General features: G+C 39.6%; 1 protein-coding gene across 1 annotated transcript in view; it reads left to right on the plus strand.

Annotated features, from left to right (window-relative positions):
• Positions 1-27,681, plus strand: part of LOC117914234 (protein virilizer homolog) — a 72,234-nt gene that overhangs the window by 9,854 nt on the left and 34,699 nt on the right. Inside the window, 8 exon segments of the mRNA XM_034829478.1 lie at positions 14,426-15,088; positions 15,297-15,665; positions 15,922-16,026; positions 16,167-16,349; positions 26,760-26,901; positions 26,977-27,158; positions 27,286-27,371; positions 27,456-27,504. Of these exon segments, the coding sequence (XP_034685369.1) occupies positions 14,426-15,088; positions 15,297-15,665; positions 15,922-16,026; positions 16,167-16,349; positions 26,760-26,901; positions 26,977-27,158; positions 27,286-27,371; positions 27,456-27,504 (1,779 nt within the window).

The raw sequence follows: 27,681 nt of genomic DNA on the forward strand, positions 1-27,681 counted from the left end.
TGCCATAGCCCTAAAGTCAAAGGACAAAATAGGAAATGATGATCTACCGTTTCATCACTGTCCATATACACCAAACAAATATTAGAACTGGGGACTTTGTAGGATCTTCTTGACTATAGCATGTTATTGGTATTTATCTTCTTATGTGTCACTAACCAAACAAAGGACTTGACCTTAAAATAGACTTGGGATTTTCAAACAAAATTCGTAGGGAACAATGGAACTGGATCAACATGAGTAGACAAGACTAAAATGAATGACTTTACTATAAATAATGAGATGAATAAGTGTAGTGGGACTTTGCTATAAATGAATGACTTTACTCATTTACGATATGTTCTTCTTTGTTATCCCCAAAAGAGTGACATCTAGATTGGAAAAGATCCGAAGAGACTTCCTTTGGGGAGAGGGGGCTTTGGTGAATAAGTCACATTTGCTTAATTGGTCAATTGTTTGTATGGAAAAACAAAAAGGGGGGTTTGGGTTTTAAAAGCCTTTCACTTTTCAATAAGACCCTTTTGGGGGAATGGTCTTGGAGATTTGTAAGGGAAAGGAATCCTCTTTGGAAACGGGTAATTGTTGGTAAGTATGGGCTATAGGAGTGGGGTTGGTCCACAAAGGAGGTGAGAGAGAGGTATGGTGTAGGGGTTTGAAAGGCAATTAGAAATGGTTGGGAGGTTTTCAAAGATAAAACAAATCTTCAAGTTGGCTTAGGGAATCAGGTGAAATTATGGAAAGATAGGTGGTGTGGGGATTGTCTTTGAGGGATACATTCTCAGGCCTTTATGCTATTGCTTCCTCTAAGGATGTTTGGGATGGGGGTAGTTAGGGTCCAAGGTTTATTAGATAATTCAACGATTGGGAGTTGGAGGATGTTGATGCCTTTTTTGGGAGGTTGCATGACTACTCCATCGTTTTGGGTACTGATGATGCCATGGTTTAGTTGGAGACTAAGAATGGAGATTTTTCAATTCAGCCCTTGTACTTCTCTCTGGCAAGTAGGAGAGCGGAGCCTTTCTTGCGCAGTTCAATGTGGAACTCTTAGGCCCTTGTAAGAGCTAACTTTTTTGCTTGGGAGGTAACTTGGGCTAAGATATTGATCCAAGATGAGCTTAGAAGGAGGGGATGGAGGATGCCAAACAAATGCTACATGTGCGAAGAGGAAATGAGAGATCATATTCTTTTGCACTGTCTGAAAGCAAGCATATTGTGGCAACTGGTTTTTGCTCTATTTCATGTATGGTGGGTGATGCACTCTTCTTTGAGAGGGGTGCTCTTAAGTTGAAGTGGCTTCTTGGTTGGCAAAAAAAGGAAAAAGGCTTGGATATTTGCTCCTCTATGCATTTTTTGGTTTATTTGGAGGGAAAGAAATAGGAGAGCTTTTGAGAGGATAGGGAAAACTTAGATCAAACAATTAAAAGTTCTTTTTTGCATCTCTTTTGAGATTGGGTTAGAGTGTACATGGGGGATAATATTACTTCTTTGATAGATTTTCTGGATTGGTTAGGCTCCCCATAGGGTGCGGTTGCTTTTTGTGTGTATTCACCCTTATTGGTTTTTGTATATTTATACATTGTGTATACCTTTATTTTATACAATATCCATTTACCTATATAAAAAAACAGACCACGCTCTTGCATTTGGAATGGATGGAGGTAAATGCAAATGAGTAAGAGGGAACATTACGCTTTCAAGATTTTCTATCTCAAAATCAGAAAGGTTATGACGGAAACTAAAGTTCCAAGAGAAGGTATAAGTAGTTTCGAGGATTGACGCAATAGTAAGGTTTTTACTTGTGATGATTTTGAATAGACTTGAGAACACAAAGGTTGATCCCCCACCACTAGTCTTCCCAAAAACGGATTCTCACCCCATCTCCCACCACAAGTTGAGTATATTTGGTAAATTTTGGAAAGATCTGTGCAATGGCTATCCATGGGCAACAATGTGACTACTTGATTATAGTGTTGGCTTCCCACTCATTAGTATGTGTCCCATGAATGTTTAGAATAACCTAATGTCAAAGAGTAAAACTTTCCTTAGAAAACCTCTAGAGTCATTTCTCCTATCAAAAAAATAAAGCACAATTCCTCAAAATAAATCTTTCCAAATCCTAAACCCTCTTTGACTTTAGACTTACATACTAAGTCCCAACTAATGAGGTGATCTCTCTTGTGCTTTCTAGTCCCTGATCAAAGAAGATCCCTTTGCAAATTCTTAATTTTTAACACCACTGAAGAAGGGATCTTGAACAGGGATAGAAAATAACTAAGAATATGAGGCAAGCAAGAATAAATAAGAGTTATCCTTCCACCTTAAGATAAGAAGGCTTTTTTCTACCCATCTAATCTTCGCGAAATTCTCTCAATCATTGATTCCTAAAAAACACATGACTTTGAGGCCCCCCCCCCATTGGGAGACTTAAATAGGGAATTGACCAATTTGAGGCCTTACAATCAAGCAACAATACCAACGTAGTGAGATGATCTTGATCAATGTTGATGTCAGAATGAGTACTCTTATCCAAATTTATCTTAAGCCCAAACACTAACAAAATGATCTTAAGGGTTTCTAAACCTTCCGAACAAGGTCTAGAAAAGAAGATAGTATCGTTTTCAAGTTGCAGATGAGACACTCTAGTCATACTTCTTACCTAGAATGATGCCTTCCACTAACTCACTCTCCTCAGACCTTTACATCATCCTACTTAACACATCAGTTACAATGGTGAAGAGGAAAGAAGGTAGTGGATCTCCCTGTCTTAGGCCTCTAGAAGCTTTAACCCGACCTTTGACATTTCCCTTCACTAGGATTGCAAAAGTTACTGAGGATAAATAGCCCCTCAGCTAAGTCCTCTATCTAGAACTAAATTCTTTCCTTTTGAGTAGCTGGTCTAGAAAACCCTATTCCAAATGATCATAAGCCTTTTCAAAATCAATTTTGAAAACTGCCCCTTCTGCTTTGGAGCGTCGTTTCTCATCCACGATTTCACTGGCCATCAACATTGTATCCAATATTTGCCTTCCCTAAACAAAAGCTCCTTGTGTAACATGGATAGTTTCATGATTATTCATTTTTGCCCTTGAGGATTGACTCAAGTGGTAAAGAGATGAGGACGGTTTGTGGAAGGTTCTAGGTTTGCCAATGGGGACAAAAAATTTACCTATCAAAAAAAAAAAAAACATGGATTGTTTCATGAAGAACACCTTGTAACCGCCATGATAAGACTTTGATTATGACCTTCGCTATTTCATTGGCTATGTAACATTTTATGTTATTTTTCCAACTGATGTTAGCAATTTTTGCTACTTGAACATTCAATTGAAGGCCTTGTGACATCATGACCTCAAGCTACTAATTATTTTGTAGAAATTTTTATGTGGTGCAGTTTCTTTTTTGTTTTTGTTATCTACATGTGGGCTACTTGCGGTTATAGAATTGCTTGCAGAAGCCTCCTTGATTTTCTCGCTATAAATAAACTAAACTAAAAAGCCCTCGATTTGATGTGTATAGTGGTCCAACCTACCACATGGATCCCATATCCAGGAACCCAACCTAGTAAAAAGTTTTGGCAATGGATTGACCATGCGTGCCATTTGAACCCCAAAAACTTGTGATATAGCCCTTCCAATCGAAAGAGGTTTCCCTCTGGTTTAGCTATTAGTGAAGACTAGGCGATCAAAGAAGTTGTTTTGTGCATTGTGTTGAACGGTCTTCTTTCAAGATGGCAAGGATGAAGCTTGACTTAGGTAGGGGGACTGCTAAATCCACTACTTTGGCGTAGTGACTGCTCATATAAAAGCTTTGGGGGAAGCATGGTGTTAAATGAGGTTTTTTTTGATAGGTATGGTGTTAAAAAAGGTTAGAAGCGGGTTCTTTGCTTCATATTCATTCATTCATTAAAATTAAAGAGCTAGGGTGGCAACAAGAGTCTCTCACAAACTTGAGTTCAAGACCTCTGATTCAAATCTGATCGAGTGTCCTAGTTTTTTTTTTGTCCAAAACTAGAACATGTATTGTTCTTGAGGAGGATTGGTACATAGTGACAACAAGTTGCCACGTCGCATGAATGTTTCTAAGGAGGAAACATGTTCACACTGGAAACCATGTAGAGCATGATCCTCTTAGACATGTGTTAAGTCACTTCTTGACTGGTCCAGAATTTTGAAATATTCTTTTCCCACATAGTAAACATGGCTTACATAGGCAACATGCAATGCACACATAAGAAAATTTTTCTTTATAATACTGGTTTTAAACGAAAAACCATGTTAATACAATATGAACATTAATATGTACATATACATTGGAAGCATGAATTATAAGGTAACGTATAACCAATTGCATGAAAGATAGTATGATTTAAAGAATTTAACCATGTCATACCATCTAAAAACGTTGGATACTAGAGTTTTAAGCCTAAAAATTTGATTTTATCTCAATTATGAATTTCTTTAATGAATATGTGATATTTAGATATCAGAATAAAATATAATCATACAATAGACATATGATGTGCATGGAAAACTGCATAAGGAGTCCGAAAGAAATTTTGCAGATGTAAAAATCATAGGATTAACAAATTCACCAAATATGAAAGAACAAATGCATGGTTTTACTTGGACCAAACACTACCTTCTCCCAAGGGTACATTGGCTAACACTTTGGTTTCAGGTCCATGATAGAACACACACTGCTTCTTAATGAACTCCTCAATGACTTGAGGGTTTTTGGTCAACTATCATGAATAAACCACAAGAGTTAGGCTCTTGGAAAGGTATAGGAGAACAATGGCAATATTGTTCTAGGGTGCATCTCAAAAGATTCAACAAAATAAGGCATATATTTGATAAAAAGAGAAAGAAAAAATAAAAAAAGCAAAATAAGGCTTATTGATACTCTAAAAACCCTAGTGAACATGACTGGTCACGTGAAAAAAAAGTGAAATAAAAATATGAAGAAAATAATGAACAAAGTCTCAAGTGCTTGAGTGCTCACTAGGGGTGTTTAAGTGCTCCTCTTCAAGTTTTGTTTTTTCACCATATAAATTTTACATAGCATAATAAATATCAATATATGCCTTTTCAATGTCATTATTTATCCAAAAAGATCTAACCATACTTACATGAATGGCTCTAAGTCAGAACTAATGATGATCTCGATCTTCACAAGCCAGTGTAAATTCAAAGAAGCATGTAAAGTGTATTCAGTAATGTTTGGAATAAAATTCTCAACGTAGACTAGCTACATTTTTCAAGTTTCTTCGTTTGAGGGATGTAATTTTTAGTGTAGAGATTTATCTAATTTGGTTAAAACTTAAATTTTTGCTGTTTAAAATATAATTATCTAGCAATATATGTTTACTTGTTGTATCCTTGCTTGTTCGTGTCATTTTTCTGGATTTGTTGAGTCTTTGATGTGTTGAAAAGTGGTAAATCTTGGTGGATTGTTTATTGGGAATTTCAAATTTTACTAAAATTTGAAAATTTGTTTGAGTGATTACTAGAAAGGATTTTATGGTTTGTTCTCTGCTCTTTCTTGTATGACTCTTTTCATTATATCAATAAACTATTAGGGGTTCATGCTAAAACCCCATTAGCTTAAGATGACTTTCCTAAAAGTGGGATGAAATGATCATTGGATTCCCAAAACTAAATCAAGGACAAGACAAGTTTAGCATTTTTTTTTTGATAGGCAATGATGTAATTCATTAAAAAAGCAAAAGTATGACAAAGTACATCGAAAGTATACAAGGAGAGTGCCAAAGAAAACAATAAAAAAAGAGTTAAGGAGCAACCAAGGTAGGGTTGCAAAAATACCTCTCTCCCTTGATAAGTATCTAACCACTCAACAAAATTCACTAGAGACATTGAACCATCACCTATGTATAACTTTACCCACAAGAGAAGAGTACTAAGAAATATGTTTTTCAAACTCTGGATGGATATCTCCTCATTCTCGAGACATTCGATTTCTCTCTCCAGAAAGTCCAAATTATGCACAAAGGAGCAACTCTTCAAACCTTCTTTCGCTTTTCTCCCTCACCATGGTTGTCTAAACCTAAGAAATCTTGAATAAAGACAACCATAATTGCCAAAGAACTCTTGCCTTGTGGTAATGGAGAAGGATATGATCAATTGACTCCTCATCCATTTTACATTGGATGCCTCTATTAACTAGTATCCACCCTCTTTTTTTATAGTTGGTCAAGAGTCAAAACCTTTTCTCAACCATGGTTTTTTAAAAATTAGAGGTAAAAGGGGAAATATGGTTGAAAGTTTCAGATTTTGGCAAAGGTGGAAAGATATACTGGAGGAGCAATAAGATGGTGCCGAAAATCAATGATTTTTCATGCTTTTTTTGTGATTTTTCACATTTTTTCGTTTTATTGTTGATTTATTGGCATTTTAATATCAGTTCTTGGGTGACATGGTGACATGGGTGAGGGCATGCTTTTCCATTCGAGAATACTTTTTGTTTGATGTTTCTAAGGCTGCAACTTGGTGGGTTAGGTCAGGTTGAGGGCTAATCCAAGCTCAACCCGAACTTGCAATGAATCAACCTGAAGTATGGCCCAACCCAACTTCTAATCCAATGAACCCAACCCGAGCTCAACCCATGCTCAAATTATTAAACTCAGGCTGAATTCAGGTTATGCTTGGGTTGAACCTTTGCCATTGAAATCTATTCTATTGTCCAAACTCCTCCTACACTGATTGGGAAAAAAAATCCACGAAATATCTTAATTGTCACTCCCATTGGGAATGGAATGAGGGAGGAGTCTTTGTTTGCCCATGCCTATAACTTCTTACCCCTCTTATGGATAGCCGAAAAATGAATCCTATTCCATTCCACTTTTCATGCTTCTAGAAAGGAGGGATAAAACACTTAACCTATTCAAATCGCATTCAATTTGTGCTTAACACTAAAAATCTAAAGGATAAACAACAACTCTAAAACCACCTTTCTCATTCAAGAAAGCTCGAGATAGAGATGAAAACTTGTTGGATTTCATATCTATAGTTGAGTATATGGAAGAAATTAGTGTGAAGAAGGAGACAATGGAAGCTTTTAAAAGTGGTGGCAGCGTTGAACGGTGGCGACAACATGGTACAATTGGGAGCTAGGGCTTGTGCTGTGGGTATTTTCAGTTTTGGGAGCTAGGACTTTTTACTCTGTGTTGAAGAATGGAAGGATAGAAGTAAAAGAGTTATGCCTTGCACTAGCATGCCCTGCACCTTAGCAAAAAAAAGATGTATGTTTTCAAGCTCCCGATCATTAAGATTTGATGTATGTTTTCAAGCTTCAAATCATTAAGATTTCTAGTAAAGCAAAGGTTCCAACAATCCCTCTCCCCTGTTTGCTCCCACAAATCCAGCACCCAAGCCTCCTTTGTTGCGGCTAAAGAACATAGAAAAGGAAAGGAGATATACAAATGATCCTCCTTGCACCACCTGTCCTTCCAAAACTTTACCCTCCTCCAATTTCCCATGATTAAAGATACTTTGTTATTAAAAGTATCGGAAATATTGGATGGAAATCAGGGAAAAAAAAATCAGTTAGATGGATATTGATTAAAATTCATAGAAATGTTAGAAAACACTTCAAGAAATGATACAACCAACAATAATACACATATTGAAGTTGTTTTATTGATGACACAATATATTTAATATAATTTTTTTGACATTCAACGATACAATGCAGAATTTGAAAATGTATTTAATATTAAAATGATGATCTATCTTTGGATCTATTCTAGGATATAAAAGAAATGATAATAGATGAATGATTATTTTTTTTATTTAAAAATATTTATAATTTTATTTACCAGTTTATGTTTATCTTGTACAATTACTATGCAAGAGATATTAAAATCTCGTTAAAGATGTGGCTATTTCAATATAATACATTCTTGTTTAAAAGATGCGAGAGAGAGAGAGCGTGGGCGACCCTGCGAGCGAAGAGGGAGAAGGGGATAGCAGGGCGGAGAATCGAGGGAAGAGGAAGAGAAAAAGCTTCGTGGTGGAATCAAAGGAGTTTGAAATAGTGTCTGAGGAGAAAAATGGTAAGAGCTTTGCCATTATCTCGGAGAGCAAGGGAGGGGTAGTTTCTTGGGTCCGGCTAGGGCCGGCGAGTGTGGGTCTACTCTTAGAAGGGCTGACACAGTGCTTGAAGGACGGAAAAGATGGCAAATGGGAGAAAGGGTGGAAGGAAAAAGGGAGGGTCTACTCTCTGGTAAGAGAGACTAACAGGGCCGGGAGTTTCATCCGCTTGGGGGTGACGGATCAGGAAAAGAGGAGATTTGGGATTTGCATACCAAAAGGGAGAGGGGAAAAGGGAGGATGGGTGTCGTTGTTGGAGTCCCTCTTGTGGGCTGGATTTCGGCGCGAAGGAAAAGCAGTGGAACAAGGGCCAGGGGAGTCGGGCAGGTCATATGCAGAGGTGGCCAGGGGCTCGGGGTTAAGGGATTCCGCAAGGGTTAGAGTAGAGCTGAAGGAGGAGGATATACGGAGCAACGTGAACAGACTGAAGCATTGTCTGATAGGGAAATGGAAACCTAATTCGGCTTGCGAAGAAGATCTATCGAGGCTGGGGTGGACAGCGGCAAGAGCGTGGAGATTGAAAGGAAAGTTAGGGCTGGCCAGACTGGGAAAGGGCTGCGCTTTGATGGAATTTGAGACGGTGGAAGAAGCTAAGTGGGTCCTTGCCGCGGGGGAAAGATCAGTGGGAGGACTCCATTTGGGCTTGGAGATGTGGAGTCCGAGATTTGGATGCGTTGCAGAGGATGAAGAGAGGAAGATGCGTGGGTAAGGATCATGGGGCTCCCAATCTCGTTGTGGGTGCCGTCGGTTCTGAGGAAAGTGGGGGATGAGTGTGGCGGTTTCGTAGGAATTGATCCTCAAACAGAAAGGAAAGAGGATTTGGAATGGGCAAGGATTAAGGTTAGGATGAACGGAGGCTTCTTGCCGAGTTCGCTGGAGATTGGGGTGGAAGGGGAGATGTACGTTGTATCCCTGTGGTGGGAGATCCTGCCGGCATTGAGAAGAAACCAGGGGGATGGGCGTGAGGATGCTGGACGGGGTGATCGCTTTCCACGCGCGGGTTGGTGCGTGGGAGAGAAGCTGGGCGCTGGAACCAAGGAGCAGCGCCGGTCAGAGGAAGTGACGGGAGAGCAGGTGGGAGGGGAAGGGGGAGAAGTGTTTGAAAAGTGGGCCCATGTCGGGCGGGTGGCCCGACAGAACTCTGGTCCAGCGGGTGATGGGTCAAGCTCCTCTGGATCGGGGCTTGGCCTCGTGGGCTTGAAGCGGGATAGCGGGCCAGTGTTCCAAGGCCCAATGGAAGCAGGTGGGTTAGAGTGTGGGCCGGCTGAGGTTCAAGCCCCTGATGGAATGGCGCTCCTGGCCCATGGGCCTGATGTTTCGGCTGGGGGTCTTCTGGGCCAAAGGCAAGCCAAGCTCATGGGCATAGGCCATGAAGAAAATCTGGGCCTAAAAATGGAAGGGGATTTTATAAAGTGTCGCGAGAAGGAGATCTTTGGAACGCAGATGCCGGCTCCCCTGTGCTCCATGGCAGAGAGAGCGATCGTGGAGGAAGCTCTCAGGTACGGGTCCTCTTTAAATCTTAGGGTTGGGGATTCTTCTCCCTCTTCTTCTTCTCTTTTTGGTCGGACTCCGGCGAGGGAGTATTGCGACCTTTCTGGGGATTTAAGGGTGAGCCGCCAGCAAAAAACAACATAGAAGATGCAGCTTCAGGGGGGGAGCCAGCGCGAAGAGAGGGCTGTTGGGATTTAGTTGCGATTAATGGCGATGCTCTTGAGGACCAAAACCCGGACTGGATGCCAGCCGTGTCTGGATCCCAGGCCCAAAGGAGTGTGAAGGAGACAGATTGGGAAGAAAGCAGCTTGGCTAAGTTCAGCAAGCTGTTGGGTTTTTCAATAGAGGGATTGGAGAGGGAGATCTTGGATTTCCTGTCTAAAATAAGGAAAAGACGGGAAAGGATACATAGCAAGGGATTATTGGAGAGAACTAAATTTGAGAGGGAGCTCAAAAGGCTGGAATGCTCAGTCAAGTACAAGGGGAAGGAAAAGAAGAATAATTCCATGAAAGATGGAGGGGGCCAATTGCTGTTGGGTTAATGAACCTCAACTAATGAGCTGGAATGTGAGGGGTGCAAATGACGTCAACAAAAGAAGGATTATTAAGTCTGTAATTAGAAACAGAGGGTGGATTTGGTGTGTATCCAGGAGACAAAAATTCAGTTAATGACTGATGGGGTGGCGAAAAGCTTAGGGGTAGGGAGATTCTTAGACTGGAGAGCTATTGCAGCTGCTGGTGCAGCCGGAGGTGTTTTGGTTTGTTGGGATAAAAGGTCCTTGGAATTGTTGGAGTGGGAGGAGGGCATTTTTTCAGTTTCTTGCAAATTTAGAACTGTGGAAAATGGGGCAACTTGGGTGTTCACGGGTGTGTATGGCCCCTTCAACAAAGAGGATAGGGAGTGTTTCTGGAATGAGCTAGGAGCAGTGAGAGGTCTTTGGGGTGACCCATGGTGTGTTGGGGGTGACTTTAATGCTATTCTCGCGCAAGGAGAAAGAAGCAGGCAAGGGAGGGTGACCTCAGTTATGAGGAGGTTCGCTCAGGTTATGGATGACCTTGAGCTCATTGATCTTCCCTCCAAGGGGGAATTTTCACGTGGAGTGGGGGGCTTCATAACCAAGCCTGGGCAAGGCTTGACAGATTTCTGGTCTCGTCCAGATGGCTTGACCAGTTCAGCAATGTGACTCAGAAGAGGCTATCTAGGCCTACATCAGACCACTTTCCAATTACAATTGAAGGGGGTGGCAAAAGAAGAGGCCCTCACCTTTCAGGTTCGAGAACATGTGGCTAAAAGTGGAAGGCTTTAAGGAGCTATTGAGGAGTTGGTGGCAGGGGATATCGGTTAGAGGTAGGGCTAGCTATAATTGGCAACAAAACTGAAGGAATTAAACAAACCTTAAAATCTGGAACAAGGAGGTGTTTGGGAATTTGGAGAGTAATAAACTGGCTGCTTGCAGCAAGTGGACTATTGGGACCAAGTGGAAAGTGAGAGGAGGTTGTCTGAGGAGGAATTCTCTAGAAAGAAAGAAGCAAAGAAGGATATGCTAAGTGGGTCATGCTGGAAGAGACTCACTGGCGGCAGCTATCTAGGGAGCTGTGGCTAAGAGAAGGGGACAAAATACGGGGTATTTTCATAGAATGGCAAATGCGCACCGAAGAAGGAATGCCATGGAAAGAGTTAAAATCAGGGGGGCCTGGCTGTCAGAGGAGAATGCAATTAGGACCGGGATAGTAGACGCCTTTCATCGGCTATTAACGGAAGACTCGGAGTGGAAGGCAGATATAGGGGGTTTAAATCTGAACCAGATTACTCAACAAGAGGCGGACTTCTTGGAGCGGCCTTTCATGGAAGAGGAAGTCCACTCGGCTCTAATGGACATGAATGGGACAAGGCTCCAGGCCCGGATGGCTTTACGGGAGCTTTTTGGCAATTCAGCTGGGAGTTTGTGAAGGAGGAGGTGTTGGAGATGTTCAAGGAATTCCATGAACATAACACCTTTCTTAAGAGTCTCAATGCCACGTTCTTGGTGCTGATACCCAAAAAAGGAGGAGCGGAGGAGCTGGAGGACTTCAGGCCGATCAGTCTTTTGAGCGGATTATACAAACTATTGGCTAAGGTGTTGGCCAATAGGGTTAAGAAGGTGATGGATAGAGTGATTTCATATGACCAGAACGCGTTTGTAAGGGGAAGGCAGATTTTGGACGCGTCCCTAATCGCAAATGAGGTGATTGACTCATGGAAAAAAGAAGGAAAGAAGGGCCTAATCTGCAAACTAGATATTGAAAAGGCGTACGATAGCGTCAATTGGCAGTTTTTGATGAGGGTAATGGAGAAAATGGGTTTTGGGGCCAAGTGGAGGGAGTGGATATGGAGCTGCATATCGACTGCCAAGTTCTCGGTTTTAGTAAACGGGGAGCCAGCTGGTTTCTTCCCTAGCTCTAAGGGACTCCGGCAAGGCGACCCCTATCTCCATATTTGTTTATCATGGGGATGGAGGTGCTGAGTGTCCTGATTCGAAGGGCTGTGGAAGGGGGCTGCATCACTGGATGTAGAATCCAGAGGGGTAGGGGCAGGCTGTTAGCATCTCTCACCTCCTCTTTGCGGATGATGCCATAGTATTTTGCGAGGCTAAGAAAGAAGATATGACCTGTTTGAGTTGGACCTTATGCTGGTTGAAGCTGCTTCGGGGCTGAGGATTAACTTGGCTAAAAGTGAGATTATTCCGGTGGGGGAGGTGGAGGAGATCCGGGAGATGGCTGTGGAATTGGGATGCAAGGTTGGGCAGCTGCTTCAACCTATCTGGGGCTGCCCCTGGGTGCGCCAAATAAAGCTAGCTACGTGTGGGATGGGGTGGAGGAACGGATGAGGTGGAAACTAGCCTTGTGGAAGCGGCAATATCTCTCTAAGGGTGGTAGAATCACCCTTATAAAGAGTACATTGGCTAGCATGCCACTATACCAGCTGTCCCTATTCCGTATGCCTAAGACAGTGGCGAGAAGACTAGAAAATTTGCAAAGAGACTTCTTGTGGGGAGGGGGAAGTTTGGAGAGGAAAGCTCACCTTGTCAGTTGGGAGAGGGTGTGTGTGAGCAAGGAGAAGGGGGCTTGGCTTGAGGAAACTAGTATTCTTGAACAAAGCCCTCCTTGGAAAATGGGTTTGGAGGTTTGCTCATGCTAAGGAGGAAATGTGGAAACGTGTTCTTGTGGCTAAGTATGGACAAGAGGAATTTGGGTGGAGAACTAAAAAGCAAATGGGGCTTTTGGTGTTGGGCTTTGGAAGGATATTATGAAAGAAGCAGATTGGTGTTGGAACAATATGGCTTTTAAGGTTGGAAAAGGCACCAAAATCAGTTTTTGGAATGACACTTGGTGTGGGGATGTGGGGCTGGCCAGGAGATTCCCTAATCTCTTTAATGTGGCTGCACAAAAAGTGCCACTGTGGGGGAGTTATGGGACCAGTCTGCTGGCCAAGGAGGCTGGAACCTTAGGTTTATTAGAAGGTTCAATGATTGGGAGCTGACCCGGGTTGACGAATTGCTACAAATCTTAAGGAGTCAAAGAATATCCTTGGAGGAAGACTTGGCTGTATGGAAGGGGGGAAAAAATGGGAAGTATGAAGTCAAGGATGCGTATGGGTTGGTGACCAGCCATAGCATCCCTATGTTTCCCAAAAAAGAAGTCTGGGTGGAGAATGTTCCTTCCAAGTTAGCGTTTTTTGCTTGGGAAGCGACTTGGGGAAGGGTTCTTACTATTGATAGGCTTCAAAAGAGAGGATGGCAGATGCCTAACAGGTGTTACCTTTGTGGTAGTGAGGAGGAAAATGTAAATCATCTTCTTATTCAGTGTACAGTGGCTGGAGTGTTGTGGGGGATGGTTCTTAGCCTGTTTGGAGCCCAGTGGGTTTTTCCAGAAACTGTTAAGGAGGTGATTATCAGCTGGAAGGGCTCTTTTGTGGGCAAAAAGAGGAAGAGAATTTGGAGATCCATACCGTTATTTATTTTTTGGACGGTGTGGAAAGAAAGGAATAGACTAGCATTTAGGGGGGGGAGCTTGCTATACAGAAAATAAATATTCTTTTGTTTGTAATTTGTGGGGGTGGGCTAAGTTGTATAATGGTGCGGAGTCCCGCTCCCTTATAGGTTTCCTGGAGTGGCTAGCCTCCAGTTGAGGGTTGGTGGGTTTTTTGTTTGTTTTTGGTCTTTTGTTGTGAGGCCGTCGTCGCCTCGTATACTCCCTGTGTACCTTGCGGCGTTTGCCTTTGCTAATATATTTGTGTTTACGTATCAAAAAAAAAAATCTCGTTAAAGATTATTGTTTTGATTTTAACCTCTGTAGTTTCTGTTTTTTTTTTTTTGGTCTTTCTTTAACTCAAATAATTGTCAACTTACATTTACAGTCACTAGACTTATTGATAGAAAGAATCCTTTATGTTCTCTGATAAATGAAATTCTTCAAATAAAAAAAAAAATGTATACCAAATCAGACATAAGCCCAAAAACAGAAAAGAGTAACTATAATCTGGAAGGAGAAGAGTTCTGTCCCCTGTGACAAACAGTTACTCTTTTGGTTTAACAACCTCATTTGTATAATTTTGTGCTCAAGTTTCTTGTTAACTAATCTGTAAGTTATTTTCATATATTGGTGGATTTCATTTTAGCCTAATGGAGTTTACAATTGTGGTGATAATCATCTCTTTGGTTCCCTGTGCTGCCTGTGCAAATATAGAAAAAATCATTTGTTATTGTTCTTCTCTTTCTATTGTTTTATGCTTGAGAGAACTATGTCCCAGCTTCAATGCTTATTGAGACTAATATACTAATTTGTTGCAGGCTGTAGTAACTAATCATCTGGTTGTTAGGGGCAGCTACCGCAGCCTTAGTTTGGTCATATATGGAAACACTGCTGAGGACCTGGGGCAATACAATATAGAGTTTGATTTAGATAGCTCTTTGACTAATGTTGTTTGTTCCTCTGAAGGGAAGCTTGATGACCTCCCTCCTGCATTACATTCAAAAAATCTAACAATTGAGGAATCTATATCCTCTCTGAAGGCGTTATCCCTACCAGTTGCTGCATCTGATATATCTATTGAGATTAAGCAGTTTTTACAGTTGATGTTCAAGATATTGGAGTTGACAAACCTTGGAGATGCAGTCCATAAAGTTTTAGACACTGTTGTCTCGGCAGCCTCTTCTTACAGTGCCCATGACTTGCACTATGCAGCAGTCAATCAGAAGAAATTCACAGAGAGTACCAATAATAGCAATGAGGAGTCTCATTTTGTTCTTGATGCAGCTAAAAAAGAGCTTCTTGATCTCTATAAAACCCTTCAAGATGAATCAGGAAATTCATCTGTGGAGTTATTGGAAGAATGCAGTTTTCTTGAATCAGAGATTGATTTGGCTTCTTCCAAAGAATTAATGGATATGTTAATCCAGCATTTTCTCTTCAAAAGGAACTTCCTGAGTGTTGGACATTACCACCTTTCTCAGGTGATTTAGACATGGTTTGCTTTACTCAATGCTTCATTAAATGCAAAACATATAAGGAAAAGAATGTGCTCTTTCTCTCTCTCTCTCTCATGTATAATGGTTAATTGTGACATATATAAGTAAAAGAGTGTGCTTTCTCTGTATGCGTGCACCTAAAATAACCAGCTATGAATGGTATCTGTTACTGATTCTGTGCTTTGATTTTCAGAAGAAGAAAGTGATTTTGGTGTTGAGTGTGGCACTTTTCTTGTGCTCTGCTAAAGAGAGCTGCTTTCAGTTTGTTAATGGTGGTGGAATGGAGCAGCTTGCTTGTGTGTTCAGTGATGATTTGCAGAATTCTACAGCCATTACATTAATGCTACTTGGAGTTGTTGAGCAGGCTACTCGCTATTCTATTGGTTGTGAAGGGTTTTTAGGTTGGTGGCCCCGTGAAGATGACAACGTCCCATCTGGTATTAGTGAAGGTTATAGTCGATTATTGAAGTTGTTATTAGAAAAACAGCGTCATGATATTGCTTCTCTTGCAACTTATGCCCTTCATCGCTTGCGTTTTTATGAAGTTGTTTCTAGATATGAGGTATGTTCTCAGACTTGGTGTAGAGTATTTGTATCGTGTGTATATATATAACATTGTGTGTTTGTGTGACTTGGTGTAGGATATATGTTTTTTATGCATGTATATGTTGAATATTCTTGGTAGAGTTCTTGTGGTGAAATGTATGTTTGCATGTATATAGCCTTTTGTGTTATTTTGTTGCAGGATATGTACTTGTGTGTATATGTGTGTGACATATTCTTGGTAGAGAGCTTTTGGTCATTCGTTGCTTTGGCAGTGTGCAGTACTGTCTGTATTGGGAGGCCTTTCTACTGTTGGTAGGGTTACAGGTGCAACATTGGACATGCTCATCAGTGCTAAAGTGCAACTTAAAAAGCTCCTGGTCAGTTGAAACCTTTTATTGCATTTTTAAAAAAATTGGTGTGTGAAACATGTAGTTGTCACTATCTCTTTTGTATATATATCATGTAATTTTAAATTATAATTTCTTAGTTCATTTAATGTTGACATGAATCAATGCAGAAATTGATAAACTCACGTGGTCCAATTGAAGATCCTTCTCCAGTTGCCTGTGCAAGTAGATCATTGATTCTTGGTCAAACAGAAGGATTGTTGTCATATAAAGCAACTAGTAACTTGATTGGTTTGTCAAATTGTTGCTTTTCAAGTCGGGATATTGACATACATTTGCTATCACTTGTCAAGGTATTTTTGCTGAATAAGTTCTTTTGAGGATTATTTTTATTTTTATATTTATATTTATATTTATTTTTATATTACTTTATTTTATTGTTTTATGTGTGCGTGCTATTTTTGTATTCCAAGCAAATTAACAAATAATGGTTATGCTGGTTCTTTTAGGTAAAAAAATACTATAAAAAAAGATATCATATTAGTAAGGCAATTGTCTTTTACTTTGTTCTGTCTTAAGGAAGATGGATCTGTTTATTCAGATTAGTAGAATTTGTTCATGACTCTGAATGTAGTTTTGAATTTTTCTGGCCTCTCTAGAATTAATGGCAAGTTTTCCATGACTAAATTGCTTGGCATAGAATAGACCATTTTTTGTGTAATTATAATTGTTATAGGTACTCAAGGAAGACTTTTTCCCCCCCTTGGAAATTCTAGGTTGCCTAGGTACTTTCTATCCCCCCCTCTTCTCTTTCTCTCTCTCTCTCTCTCTCTCTCCCTCCCTCCCTCCCAAACTCCTGTTTCCTGTTTCTTCAAGGGTCTCCTTCTCTACAACATACCCTTAACCTAATGCACTAGAAACACTAACCTTAATGCTCAATTGAAGTGTTGGATTTCGGAAGATCTTGCATCTCTCTCTTGTTCTTTTGTGTTTCGGGTGCTTTTTTTCTCCCCAACAACCCTTAAGCCAATCCACAACAAATCTTTAGCTCCCCTTGGTTTTTGATTCTAAACCCCTTAAAATCACTTTTCTTAAATTTTTTTTTTCATTAATGTTCTTAGGTAGTTTCACCCACTTTGATAGCTATTTTGATAAGTAGGTAAGATGTAATATTTTAAAAATGTTCAATGTTCTTTTTTCTGTACATAGGAGATGGTTCAATGTTTCTTATTGATTTTGTTGAGTAGTTGGGTACTTATCAAGGGAGGGAGGTATTTTCTCTAATTCCACGTAGGTTGCTCCTTGGCTCTTTTCTTGTTGTTTTCTTTGGCTCTTTGTATGCTTCTGGTGTTCTTTGTTGTGTTTTTGCATTTTTGATGAATTTCATTGTTGCCAGTAAAAAAGAAAAGTACTTTTTCAAAAATAATTTTCGGAGAATAAGGATATCTACTTTAATATATTTTAATTTATTCAATATGCCGTAAAATAATTTGAGATACCAACTTTGGACTTATGATGAATATTAGTTACTAATTAATAATTTATCTTTATTTAATAATGTACATATTATATTATGTTATTAAAGTTTTATATTGAATTATATAGTAAATTGTAAATATTTTTGATGTATGAAATTATTATATACACATTAATATTTGATCAAATTTTATTTTATAGAATAATATTACTTTAAATTATATTATTTATTATTTTCCAAATAATTTAATTTTTTGGATCAATTTTTTTTAATATCTGAAACTTGTTGTTGAATCTCCTATATTATAACAGATCATTTAAAGAATAATATTGTTGTAACATTAATGAGGGCATCATATTGAATGTTAGTTGATACTCTTTCGTTGTCGATGTGTAATATTTGTTGAAATTTATATTTGATACTATTTATTCTAAAATATAAAATAAAAAACTATTACTATAAATATTTACTTCAAATTGATTACAATAGAAAAATGAAATTGCTTTTTTTTTTTTAAGTTGTTTTTTTTTTTAAAATGAGAATATTAAGAATTGATTTTTATATGGTATAATAATTTATTTAATTAAAGACTATTCATATATATATATATATATATATTAATATGATCAAGAGGGAATTAAAATTGGTAGAGTTGGGAGCCATTAGAGGTCTTTGGGATGGTGCTTAACAGGGAATTTTAATGTGAATTAGGTTTCTCAGGAAAAGGAGAAATTGCCCCTAGATTGTCCATTGACATGAGGGGCTTTTAAGAGATCATAGAGGCCTTGAGTTTGAAGGAACTTTGACTAGCTGAAGGGTTATTCATATAAAGTGGTGGTCAGAAGTTTCGGTTTTCTTCAAGGCTTGATTGCTTCCTACTGTCAAATGCTTGGGAGGATCATTTTTCTAGATTAACTCGAAGTGTTTTACCTAAATCGGGCTTAGATCACTCCCCCATAGTTCTAGATGGTGGTGGGATGAGAAGGGGCATGTCTCCTTTTAGATTTGAAAATATGTGACTTAAAGTTTTACTTATAAAAAAAAATTGGAGTCCCTATGCCATGTCAGCTTTTGGGACTTAAAGTAAAGAGAAGTAACCCTTTCTTCTGAAGATTTTGAGGCTAGAAGTTTAGTGATGATTGAGTTTAGCAAGTGGGCCCTATTAGAAGAATCTATATGGAGGTAGTAATCAGGTGAACTTTGGTTAAAAAGAGGGGGGTAAAAACACCAAATTCTTACACAAATGACCTATGTTTGGAGAAGACGAAATTTCTTGTCCAAAGTTAAAGACTGAATGACTGTTTGAGGAAGCAAATATAAAGGAAATGGTATTTTGGCCTTCCGTCACAAGTGGGTATGATGGATCAAATGGTGCATTTCTATGAGAGCTCAAGGGTTTGAGGTAGGGAGACCCTCTTTCCCTATATCTTTTCATTTGGGAATGGAGGCTCTCAACTAGATTTTGAGGAGTGCCAAAGAAGGTGGCTTTGTTTTGAGCTTCCAAGTAGGAGGAAGAGGAGAGGAGGGGATGAAAGTGTTCCATTTGTTCATCGATGACACCTTTGTCTTTTATGATGCTTATGGAGTGCATTTGGAGCACCTTAGTTGTGGCTTCATATGGTTCAAGGCAATGTTTGGCTTGAAAATAAACATGGAGAAAAGTGAGCTTATTCCAATTGGGGATGTCACAAATGTGGAGGATCTGGCTTCGGTGTTGGGATGCAAGATAGGAAATTTATCTTCCACATACTTGAGCCTTACTTTGGGAGCTCCTCACAAATTTGTGAGGGTGTGGGAATCCATAGAGGAGAAGTTCCAAAGTAACCTCTCCTTGTGGAAGAGGCAATACCTTTAAAAAGTAGGAAGACTCACTTTGATCAAGAGCACATTGTCAACCTTGCTAATTTATTTTATATCTCCCTTTGTCATTCCAAAAGCATGAGCTGAAGGATAAGAGCCAATCTAAAGGAATTTTCTTTGGGGCGAGGGAGTGCTTGAGAAAAAGCTTGATTTAGTCAAGTGTTCCATTGTCTATGTGGATACGAAGAGTGTTGGTCTTGGTATCAGAAGCCTTCTTACCCTTCACAAGACCTTTCTTGGCAAATAGAATTAGGGATTTGCTAATGGGGGAGACCTTTTGGAAACAAGTCATAGTTAGAAAGTTTGGAGTGGTTGAAGGGAGTTAGTGTTCAAGGGGGGTGAGGGGTGGCTATGAGGTGGGCTTGTGGAAGGCTATTAGATGGGTGGGAGGACTTTAGGTGTAGATCTTATATCATTATGGTAATGGCATAAAGAGTAAAATTTTTGAAAGATAGGTAGTGTTGGGAAAATTCCTTCAAAGTGTCAATCTTGGAGTTATTTCCTATAGTTGTGGTAAAGACTCTTAGATAGCAAAAATGTTGGAGCAGGTAGGAGAGGAGGGTCGATGGAGTCCTCGCTTCCGTAGACAATTCCATGATTGAGAATAGGGTTCTTCTAAGTTGAAGTCGGTGGGGGAGGGACTTCCTCTTTTGATGGCCTATTTAGTAAGTTGGTTAATTTTAGTAGCTATGTAGGAATGCTAGTCCTGGATTTTGAATGGGAGATTATCTCCCCCTTGAGGAAGATAAAGGCAAGGAGAGGGTGTGGTGTTAGTGTTTTGGGTGGAAAAGGAATCCAAACTTGTCTTCCTTTTTAAGAGTGATATCTGGAAATTGGAGTGTTTGGTTAATTACAAAAGCTCTCCTCTATTAGTTAAGAGAAGGGGGAGAAACATTGGGGATCCAACTCTTGTTGCATGAGGAATCAAAGGTGTTTTAGTTGTTGGTTCTATTAGCGTTTAAGCTAGAAAAGGGTTGTTTATTGGTGCTGTGAGCAATGGGGGCAGGAGAGTTTGCTAGGGATAGATTGGTTTCTAGGTTGTTAGGGTGGTGTTTGTGTTTGGATTTTTTTAGTTCATGCTTTTCTCTTTCTTTTCTTGCAAGCTTTTAGGTGCCTTTTGTATACTTTGTGTGTATGTTGATGGGCCTTTTCCTAGCACTTTTATGTGTAATTTTTTGGACTAGGTTAGAGTGTGCATTGATGATTCCTCTATGTCCATGACATAGTTGTGAAAGGCGCGTCTAGGCTCTGGGTTGTGCGACGCCACCCTTTAGCGCCTTGCCTGAAGGCAGGCGACGCCCCTTCACGAAGGCGCTCGCCTCTGGCAAGCCACAATGTGGTCCATAGGTGCGCCTCAATTCCCTATCTTCTTCTTCTTCGGCGACAGGTTGTAGAGGGTAGGGAGAAACACTAATTTCTTTTTTTATTTTTTGGGACCAAAATGACATCGTTTTGACCCTTTTTATTTAAAAAAAAAAAGGCTCCAAAACGACGCCGTTCTGGAGCCTGTTCCTTTAAAAAAAAAAAGGCCAAAACGATGCTGTTTTGGCCTTATTTTCCCTTCCAACTCCCTTTTTGGTTGTTTTCAACCCGACAAGCCTCCCAAATTTTGCCCTAGCCTCAGCAGTGTAGTGGAGAAGTGAAGAAGATGAAGAAGAGGAGGTATAGTGGGGTGTTGCTGGTGGTATAGTGGTGTTCTGGGATAATAGGGTGTTGGAATTGGTCGACTTAGAAAAGGGAGTGTTCTCAATTTTTTGCCATTTTAAGAATTGTGAGGATGGTTTCATTTGGACTTTTATAGGGGTTTATGGTCTGACCCTGAGGAGAGATAGAGAGTGTTTCTGGGGTGAGTTAGGTGCCATAAAGGGTCTTTGGAATGGGCTGTGGTGTGTTGCTGGGGACTTTAATGCCATCTTAAGCCCCGAAGAGCACAACAGGGGAGGGAGTTTGAATTCTGACATGAGAAGGTTCTCAGAAGTGATAGAAGACTTAGAGTTAAAGGACTTGCCGCTGCTTGGGGTTCCTTTTACCTGGAGTGGAGGGGTAAACAATCAGTCTTTATCAAGGCTAGATCGATTTTTGGTTAATGAGGAGTGGGACTGCTGTTTTAGTGGTTTGAGGCAGTGTGTCCTCCCGAGACCTGTGTCTAACCATTTCCCGATTCTTTTAGACGGAGGGGGTCTGAGAAGAGACCCCTTCTCTTTTAGATTTGAGAATATGTGGCTAAAATTGGAGGGTTTTAAGGATCTTTTGAAGTCTTGGTGGGAGGGGGACAACTTTAGTGGCTCTTCAAGTTTTATTTTGGCTGAAAAACTAAAGGTCTTGAAGTCTAAATTGAAGGAGTGGAACAAAGATATTTTTGGTAGGGTTGAATACATGAAGGATTTGGCTTTGGATCAGGTAGAGTTTTGGGATGCTAAGGAGAAGACTAGTAGACTGTCTTTGGAAGAGTTGGAAGCTAGAAAAGAAGCGAGAGAAGAATATAAAAAATGGGTTTTACTAGAAGAGATTACTTGGAGGCAAAAATCTAGGGAAGTGTGGTTGAAAGAGGGTGACAAAAATACGAGCTTCTTTCACTAGATGGCCAATGCTCACAAAAGAAGGAACAATGTGGACAAAATTAGGATTAATGGTGTTTGGCTTTCGGAGGAGAATGAAATCAAGGAAGGGATAGTCAATGCTTTTAGGTCTTTGCTGTTTAACCCGGGGGACTGGCGTTCTCCTTTATCCGGGTTGCAGTGTGAGACCTTGGAGAATATGGATGCTTGTGCTTTGGAGGTGCCATTCACGGAAGAGGGGGTGTTTGGTGCGCTGCTAGGATGTAATGGGGATAAAGCTCCGGGGCCTGATGGCTTCTCTATGGCTTTCTGGCAGTTTGCTTGGGACTTTGTGAAGGATGATGTGATGAGTTTCTTCAGGGATTTCTATGAATACGGTAAATTTGTTAAAAGTCTAAATGCAACTTTTTTGGTCTTAATCCTAAAAAAAGCGGGGGCTGAAGATTTAAGGGATTTTAGGCCTATAAGTTTGTTGGGAAGTCTGTACAAGTGGCTGGCCAAGGTTTTAGCCAATAGGCTAAAAAACGTGGTTGGAAAGGTGGTCTCTAAGGCTCAAGGGGCTTTTGTGGAGGGTAAACAAATCCTTGATGCAGTGTTGATAGCTAATGAAGCCATTAATTCGGTCCTGAAGAATAATGAGAATGGTATTTTGTGCAAACTTGACATAGAGAAGGCATACGACAATGTGGATTGGTATTTTCTTCTCACAGTTATGCAGAAAGTGGGTTTTGGGGAGAAATGGATTGGGTGGATCAAATGGTGCATATCCACTGCAAGCTTCTTTGTGTTGGTTAATGACACCTCTATGGGTTTCTTTCAAAGCTCAAGGGGATTGAGGCAGGGTGATCCACTTTCACCTTATTTATTTGTGATTGCCATGGAGGTTTTTAGCTCTTTTCTTAAAAGGGTTGTGGATGGAGGTTTATGTCGGGTTGTAGGGTGAAGGGTAGGAGTGAAAAAGGGGTTCAAATTTCTCATTTGTTGTTTGATGATGATACCTTGGTGTTTTGCCAAGCTTCTCAAGACCATCTGACCTACCTTAGTTGGTTACTTATGTGGTTTGAGGCCGTGTCGGGGTTGAGAATAAACTTGGAAAAGAGTGAACTCATTTCAGTAGGGAGGGTAGAGAATATTGATGATCTTGCTTTGGACTTTGGTTGTAGAATGGGTAGTCTTCCGTCCACTTATTTGGGCCTTCCTTTGGGTGCTTTGTTTAAGTCAGTGACTGTATGGGATGGAGTGGAAGAGCGTTTCCATAGAAGGTTGGCCATGTGGAAGAGAATCCAAGGGAGGGAGGGCGACTTTAATTTGAAGCACTTTGTCGAATTTACCTATTTATTTTATGTCCTTGTTGTGCTTGCCAAGCTCAGTTAGACGGAGACTAGAGCAAATTCAAAGGGATTTCCTTTGGGGTGGCGGTAACTTGGAGCGAAAGCCTCATTTAGTAAGATGGGAGTTGGTGTGCTTAAGTAAGAAGAAAGGGGGTTTGGGGGTCATATGTCTTTTGATTCTCAATGAGGCTCTTCTTTGTAAATGGAATTGGCGTTTCACAAATGAGAGAGAGGCCTTGTGGAATCAAGTGATTAGAGGGAAGTATGGGGAAGATAGAGGGGATTGGTGCTCTCAGGAAGTGAGAGAGGCGCATGGCGTGGGGGCTTTGGAAAGGTATTAGGATGGACTGGGATTTGGTGGGAGCTAGGATTTTATTCCTTGTAGGTAATGGGTGGAGGGTGAGTTTTTGGAGGGATAGATGGTGCGGGGATTCCCATTTGTGTGTGTCATTTCCTTTCTTGTTTGCTTTGTCTGTTGATAAGGAAGTGTGGGTGGCGGATTTTTGGGGCCCCTTGACTGAGGGGGGTTGAAATCCCTATTTTTCAAGAGCCTTCAATGATTGGGAGGCGGAATGATTCTTGGAGCGGCTTCATGGGAAGAGAGTGCTTGGAGATGTGAAAGATATGGTGTTTTGGACTGAAATAAAGAGTGGAAAGTTTTCGGTCAAGTCTCTCTACCTTGCTTTAGAAGCGGGCTGCCCTTCTTTGTTTTCTTCTAGCTGCATTTGGAATGTGTGGGTGCAGCCCAAGATTAGTTTCTTTGCGTGGGAAGCTACGTGGGGCAAAGCCTTAACCTTGGATCTTGTTCAGAAAAGAGGATGGACCTTGGCAAATAGATGTTTTATGTGTCTTGAGAAAGAAGAGACCATAGACCGTCTTCTTCTGCATTGTTAAAAAACAAGGGTCTTATGAGATTTACTCTTTACTTTGTTTGGGGTGTCATGGGTGCTGCCTTCTTCAGTTAGAGAGACTCTCCTTAGCTGACATGGTTCTTTTGTGGGCAAAAAGCGCTAGAAGGTGTGGAGAGCTGCTCCTCTCTACATTTTTTGGACGGTTTGGAAGGCGAGAAATAGAGTGGCCATCAAGGATGATGTGTTGTCAATCCAAAGACTTAAATACTCTATTGTTCTTTCTATTTGGTCAGAGGCTAAGTTGTTTATAGTTGACTGCCCTCTAACTATAGTTAATTTTATTGATTGGTTTGGCTCTAACTAAGGTTGTTTGCTTGGCCAGCTGGGTATTTTTTTCTTTTTTGGCCTTTTTGGCGGTGAGTGTATAAGTATAGTATTGTACACCTTGAGTCGCTTTTTTGGCATCTCTTTTTATATGAGATTTTTCTTTATCTATATATATAAAAAAAAATATTGCTTTGTGGATTCGGGTGTATATTCATGGGAATTCTTTGTCCTTAATTGATTGTATAGATTGGTTGAGTCCTTCCTGAGGGTGGGAGCTGTTTTTTGTTTTCCCTCTTGTTTTAATTTTTGTTTTTGTTTTTCTAGCTCATTGTATACCCCCTGGCGTACTCTTTTTCTCTTTAATACAATCCCTAACTTACCTAAAAAAAAATAAAAAATAAAAATCCTTATCCACTTCAAATGGACTTTTAGCTTATTCTCTTAGGTGTTCTCCTTGTTCTGTGTTTAATTGGTTCTTCCATTTCAGTTAGAGGCTTTCTCATAAGTTGACATGTTGATTCTGCTGAAACCAAGTGAAAGGTAATGTGAAGGCTGGTAAAGTGTAATAGGAGAATCTTTGAAATCAAGGAACAGTCAAGCTGGGTGATGAATAATGTAGTTATTAAGACTTTGTTTATATGGTTGGAGTTGGACTAGGATTTGGGCTCTCCTCCTTTCTCATTGTTAGACTTTATTGATAGTATGAGGATTAGTTAGCTTGATAGTTGTTTTGTTTTATGTGCAGGTGCACTACTTCTATAAATTGTGTCTACATGGGTTGCTCCCCTTTTTGTTAGATGCCTTTAATGTATCATCCTTTTTTACCTATAAAAAAATAAAAGAAAAAATATAGTAATGCTATTTGTTGACTTCCTAACAATTACTATAAACAAACTGGTCTTATGGTGGTATCACAGATTCTTTTCCCTTCAATTCTCTTCAATTTGACATTGTATTGTTTGTGGGACCCTTTGGAAATTCCTTCTTCCATCCTACTCTAGTGTTTTAGGTAGCATCCTTCTCACTTACTATGTTTGATCTAGGTTTATGAAAATGGGCACTATTTGGTATTTATTTGCTGTCAGTCGCCACCTTTCCCTTTTTATTCCCAATTTTACAACATGTTCTCTCATTTCTACTCTGACTCTATGATATTGCATTGCATGTATCTTGATTTAGCACCTTATATTACCCTCAATACTAAAGCATTTCTTTGTATCTTAATTTTGCAATTCCCTAAACTTACAGTTCACTTGATTAAAACTAGTTTGTTAGCAAACAACATACTCACATGACCTCTTTCAGGTTATGACCTATCATTTTATTTAGAAAGCTTGCAAAAGCATAGGAGCTTATTGCTGACTGTTGATGGATGCTGTTGTAATCTGAAATTCAGTTGTATCAACAACTGTTCTCATGCTACATGTATAGATCATGTGTAATTTATTTGTTATTTGCTCCACTCATCTTTGATAGAATAAGCCATGGTATTTCTCAAAGGTCCTTCAGTGAACACTTATTGTAGGTACAAGGCTATAGCCTAATGTAAATTGGTAGGGTAGAATAGGGTTTGTGTGTCTGTCTCCAATCTAACGGGATGAAACTTGTTGTATTGAATTGAGTAAATAGGTACATAATGACTTTGAAATGATGAGATATATTGAATTGAGTAAATAGGTACATAATGACTTTGAAATGATGAGATATTAACCTGTGGAGTTCTCCTTTGCATGTCTAACTTCTTTTTTTCCTATTGGAAAAATGTTCAAATTCAGAGAAGGGTTTCTTCTTGTTTTCCTATTGGAAAAAGGTTCAAATTCAGAGATGGGTTATTTAGAAATATATGGTTGGGGACAGAGAATGGGTTAGTGTAATATGAACATAAAAGTGGGTTACTTAAAGATATTGCTCAAAATTGGGAGATTTTTAGCCATTTAATAAGTAAAATATATGATGGGATTCCAAGAAATTCATTTTGTTGCTTCCAGCATGATGTGTGCGCCATCTGAATATTTTGCTCTTGCTCCACTTTCTATTCTTATCTATTTAGAAAAGGATTAAATCTGTATGTTAATGATCCCTTGAGTTTATATGATTATTTTTATTTGTGTCACTTATCTTATTTCTTCAATATGATCCATCAATGTAATTTTAAACCCAACCTCATGGAAGTGGATTATGAAAAGCAGTATATTGCAAAAAAAATATATTTTGACAGAAATTTAATTATTAGGATGGTTGTGATATTTGGAGTGTATGAATGGGGGTCTTTGTTATTTAAAATCTATATTGAATATTTTGAAATGTGCTTTGGAAGAATTCTTAGCAGTTTAATATTTTGAAATGTGCTTGCAACCAGGAGAGAGGATTTCTTCCTTTATCAGCTGCACTGTTGTCATCTTCTATCTTGCGTTCAGAAGTGGGACATGCTATGGACATATTTGTGGACATTACATCATCTATTGAGGCCATCATTCTGTCTCTTCTTTTTTGTCGCTCAGGTTTTGTTAATGCTTCATGTGATATACTCTTTATCAGACGTTCTTGTGGTTAATGTGTGATGCTCTTTTTTTCAGGGTTAATCTTCCTACTGCTTCACCCTGAACTTTCTGCAACAGTGATTCTTGCCTTAAGAGGTGTCGATGACTTTCATAAGGAAGACTGTGCTCCTCTTCGATATGCATCTATTTTAATTTCCAAGGGTTTCTTTTGTCGCCCACGGGAAGTTGGCTTGGTCGTTGAGATGCATTTGAGAGTGGTTAGTTTCCTTTTGGGGTCTATATTATGTCTTTTTCCTTGATTCTGTTTGATCTCTGCCCCTCTTTTACTGTGATTTGTTGCAGGTTTTTGGCTAACTTTATCAATTTTCTCATGCTCTGATGCAGGTTAATGCTGTAGACCGTTTGCTTTCTTCAACTCCACAATCAGAGGAATTTTTGTGGGTGTTATGGGAGTTGTGCGGTCTTTCTAGGTGAAACTTGTTAATTTATTTGGTTACTTTTAGACCCAAACCAACATGAAGGTTTTTAACTGGCAGTTGTACCGTGATCTGCAGGTCAGATTCTGGGCGCCAAGCTTTGTTGGCTCTAGGACACTTTCCGGAGGTATTTGTGATTCTATAACAAGCCATATCTACTGCTGCATGCTGAAATAATTTTTAGTTTTGACATTTATTATGTTATGTCATCATAAATCCATAACAAATAAAACTTGTAAGCTTTTAATTGTCAATCATACAAGAACATTTACATATTCAAATCCTGTTTTTCCATTTAGCTCTA

The sequence above is a fragment of the Vitis riparia genome, chromosome 1 (genome assembly GCF_004353265.1).
Source record: "Vitis riparia cultivar Riparia Gloire de Montpellier isolate 1030 chromosome 1, EGFV_Vit.rip_1.0, whole genome shotgun sequence".
NCBI classification, from domain to species: Eukaryota; Viridiplantae; Streptophyta; class Magnoliopsida; order Vitales; family Vitaceae; genus Vitis; species Vitis riparia.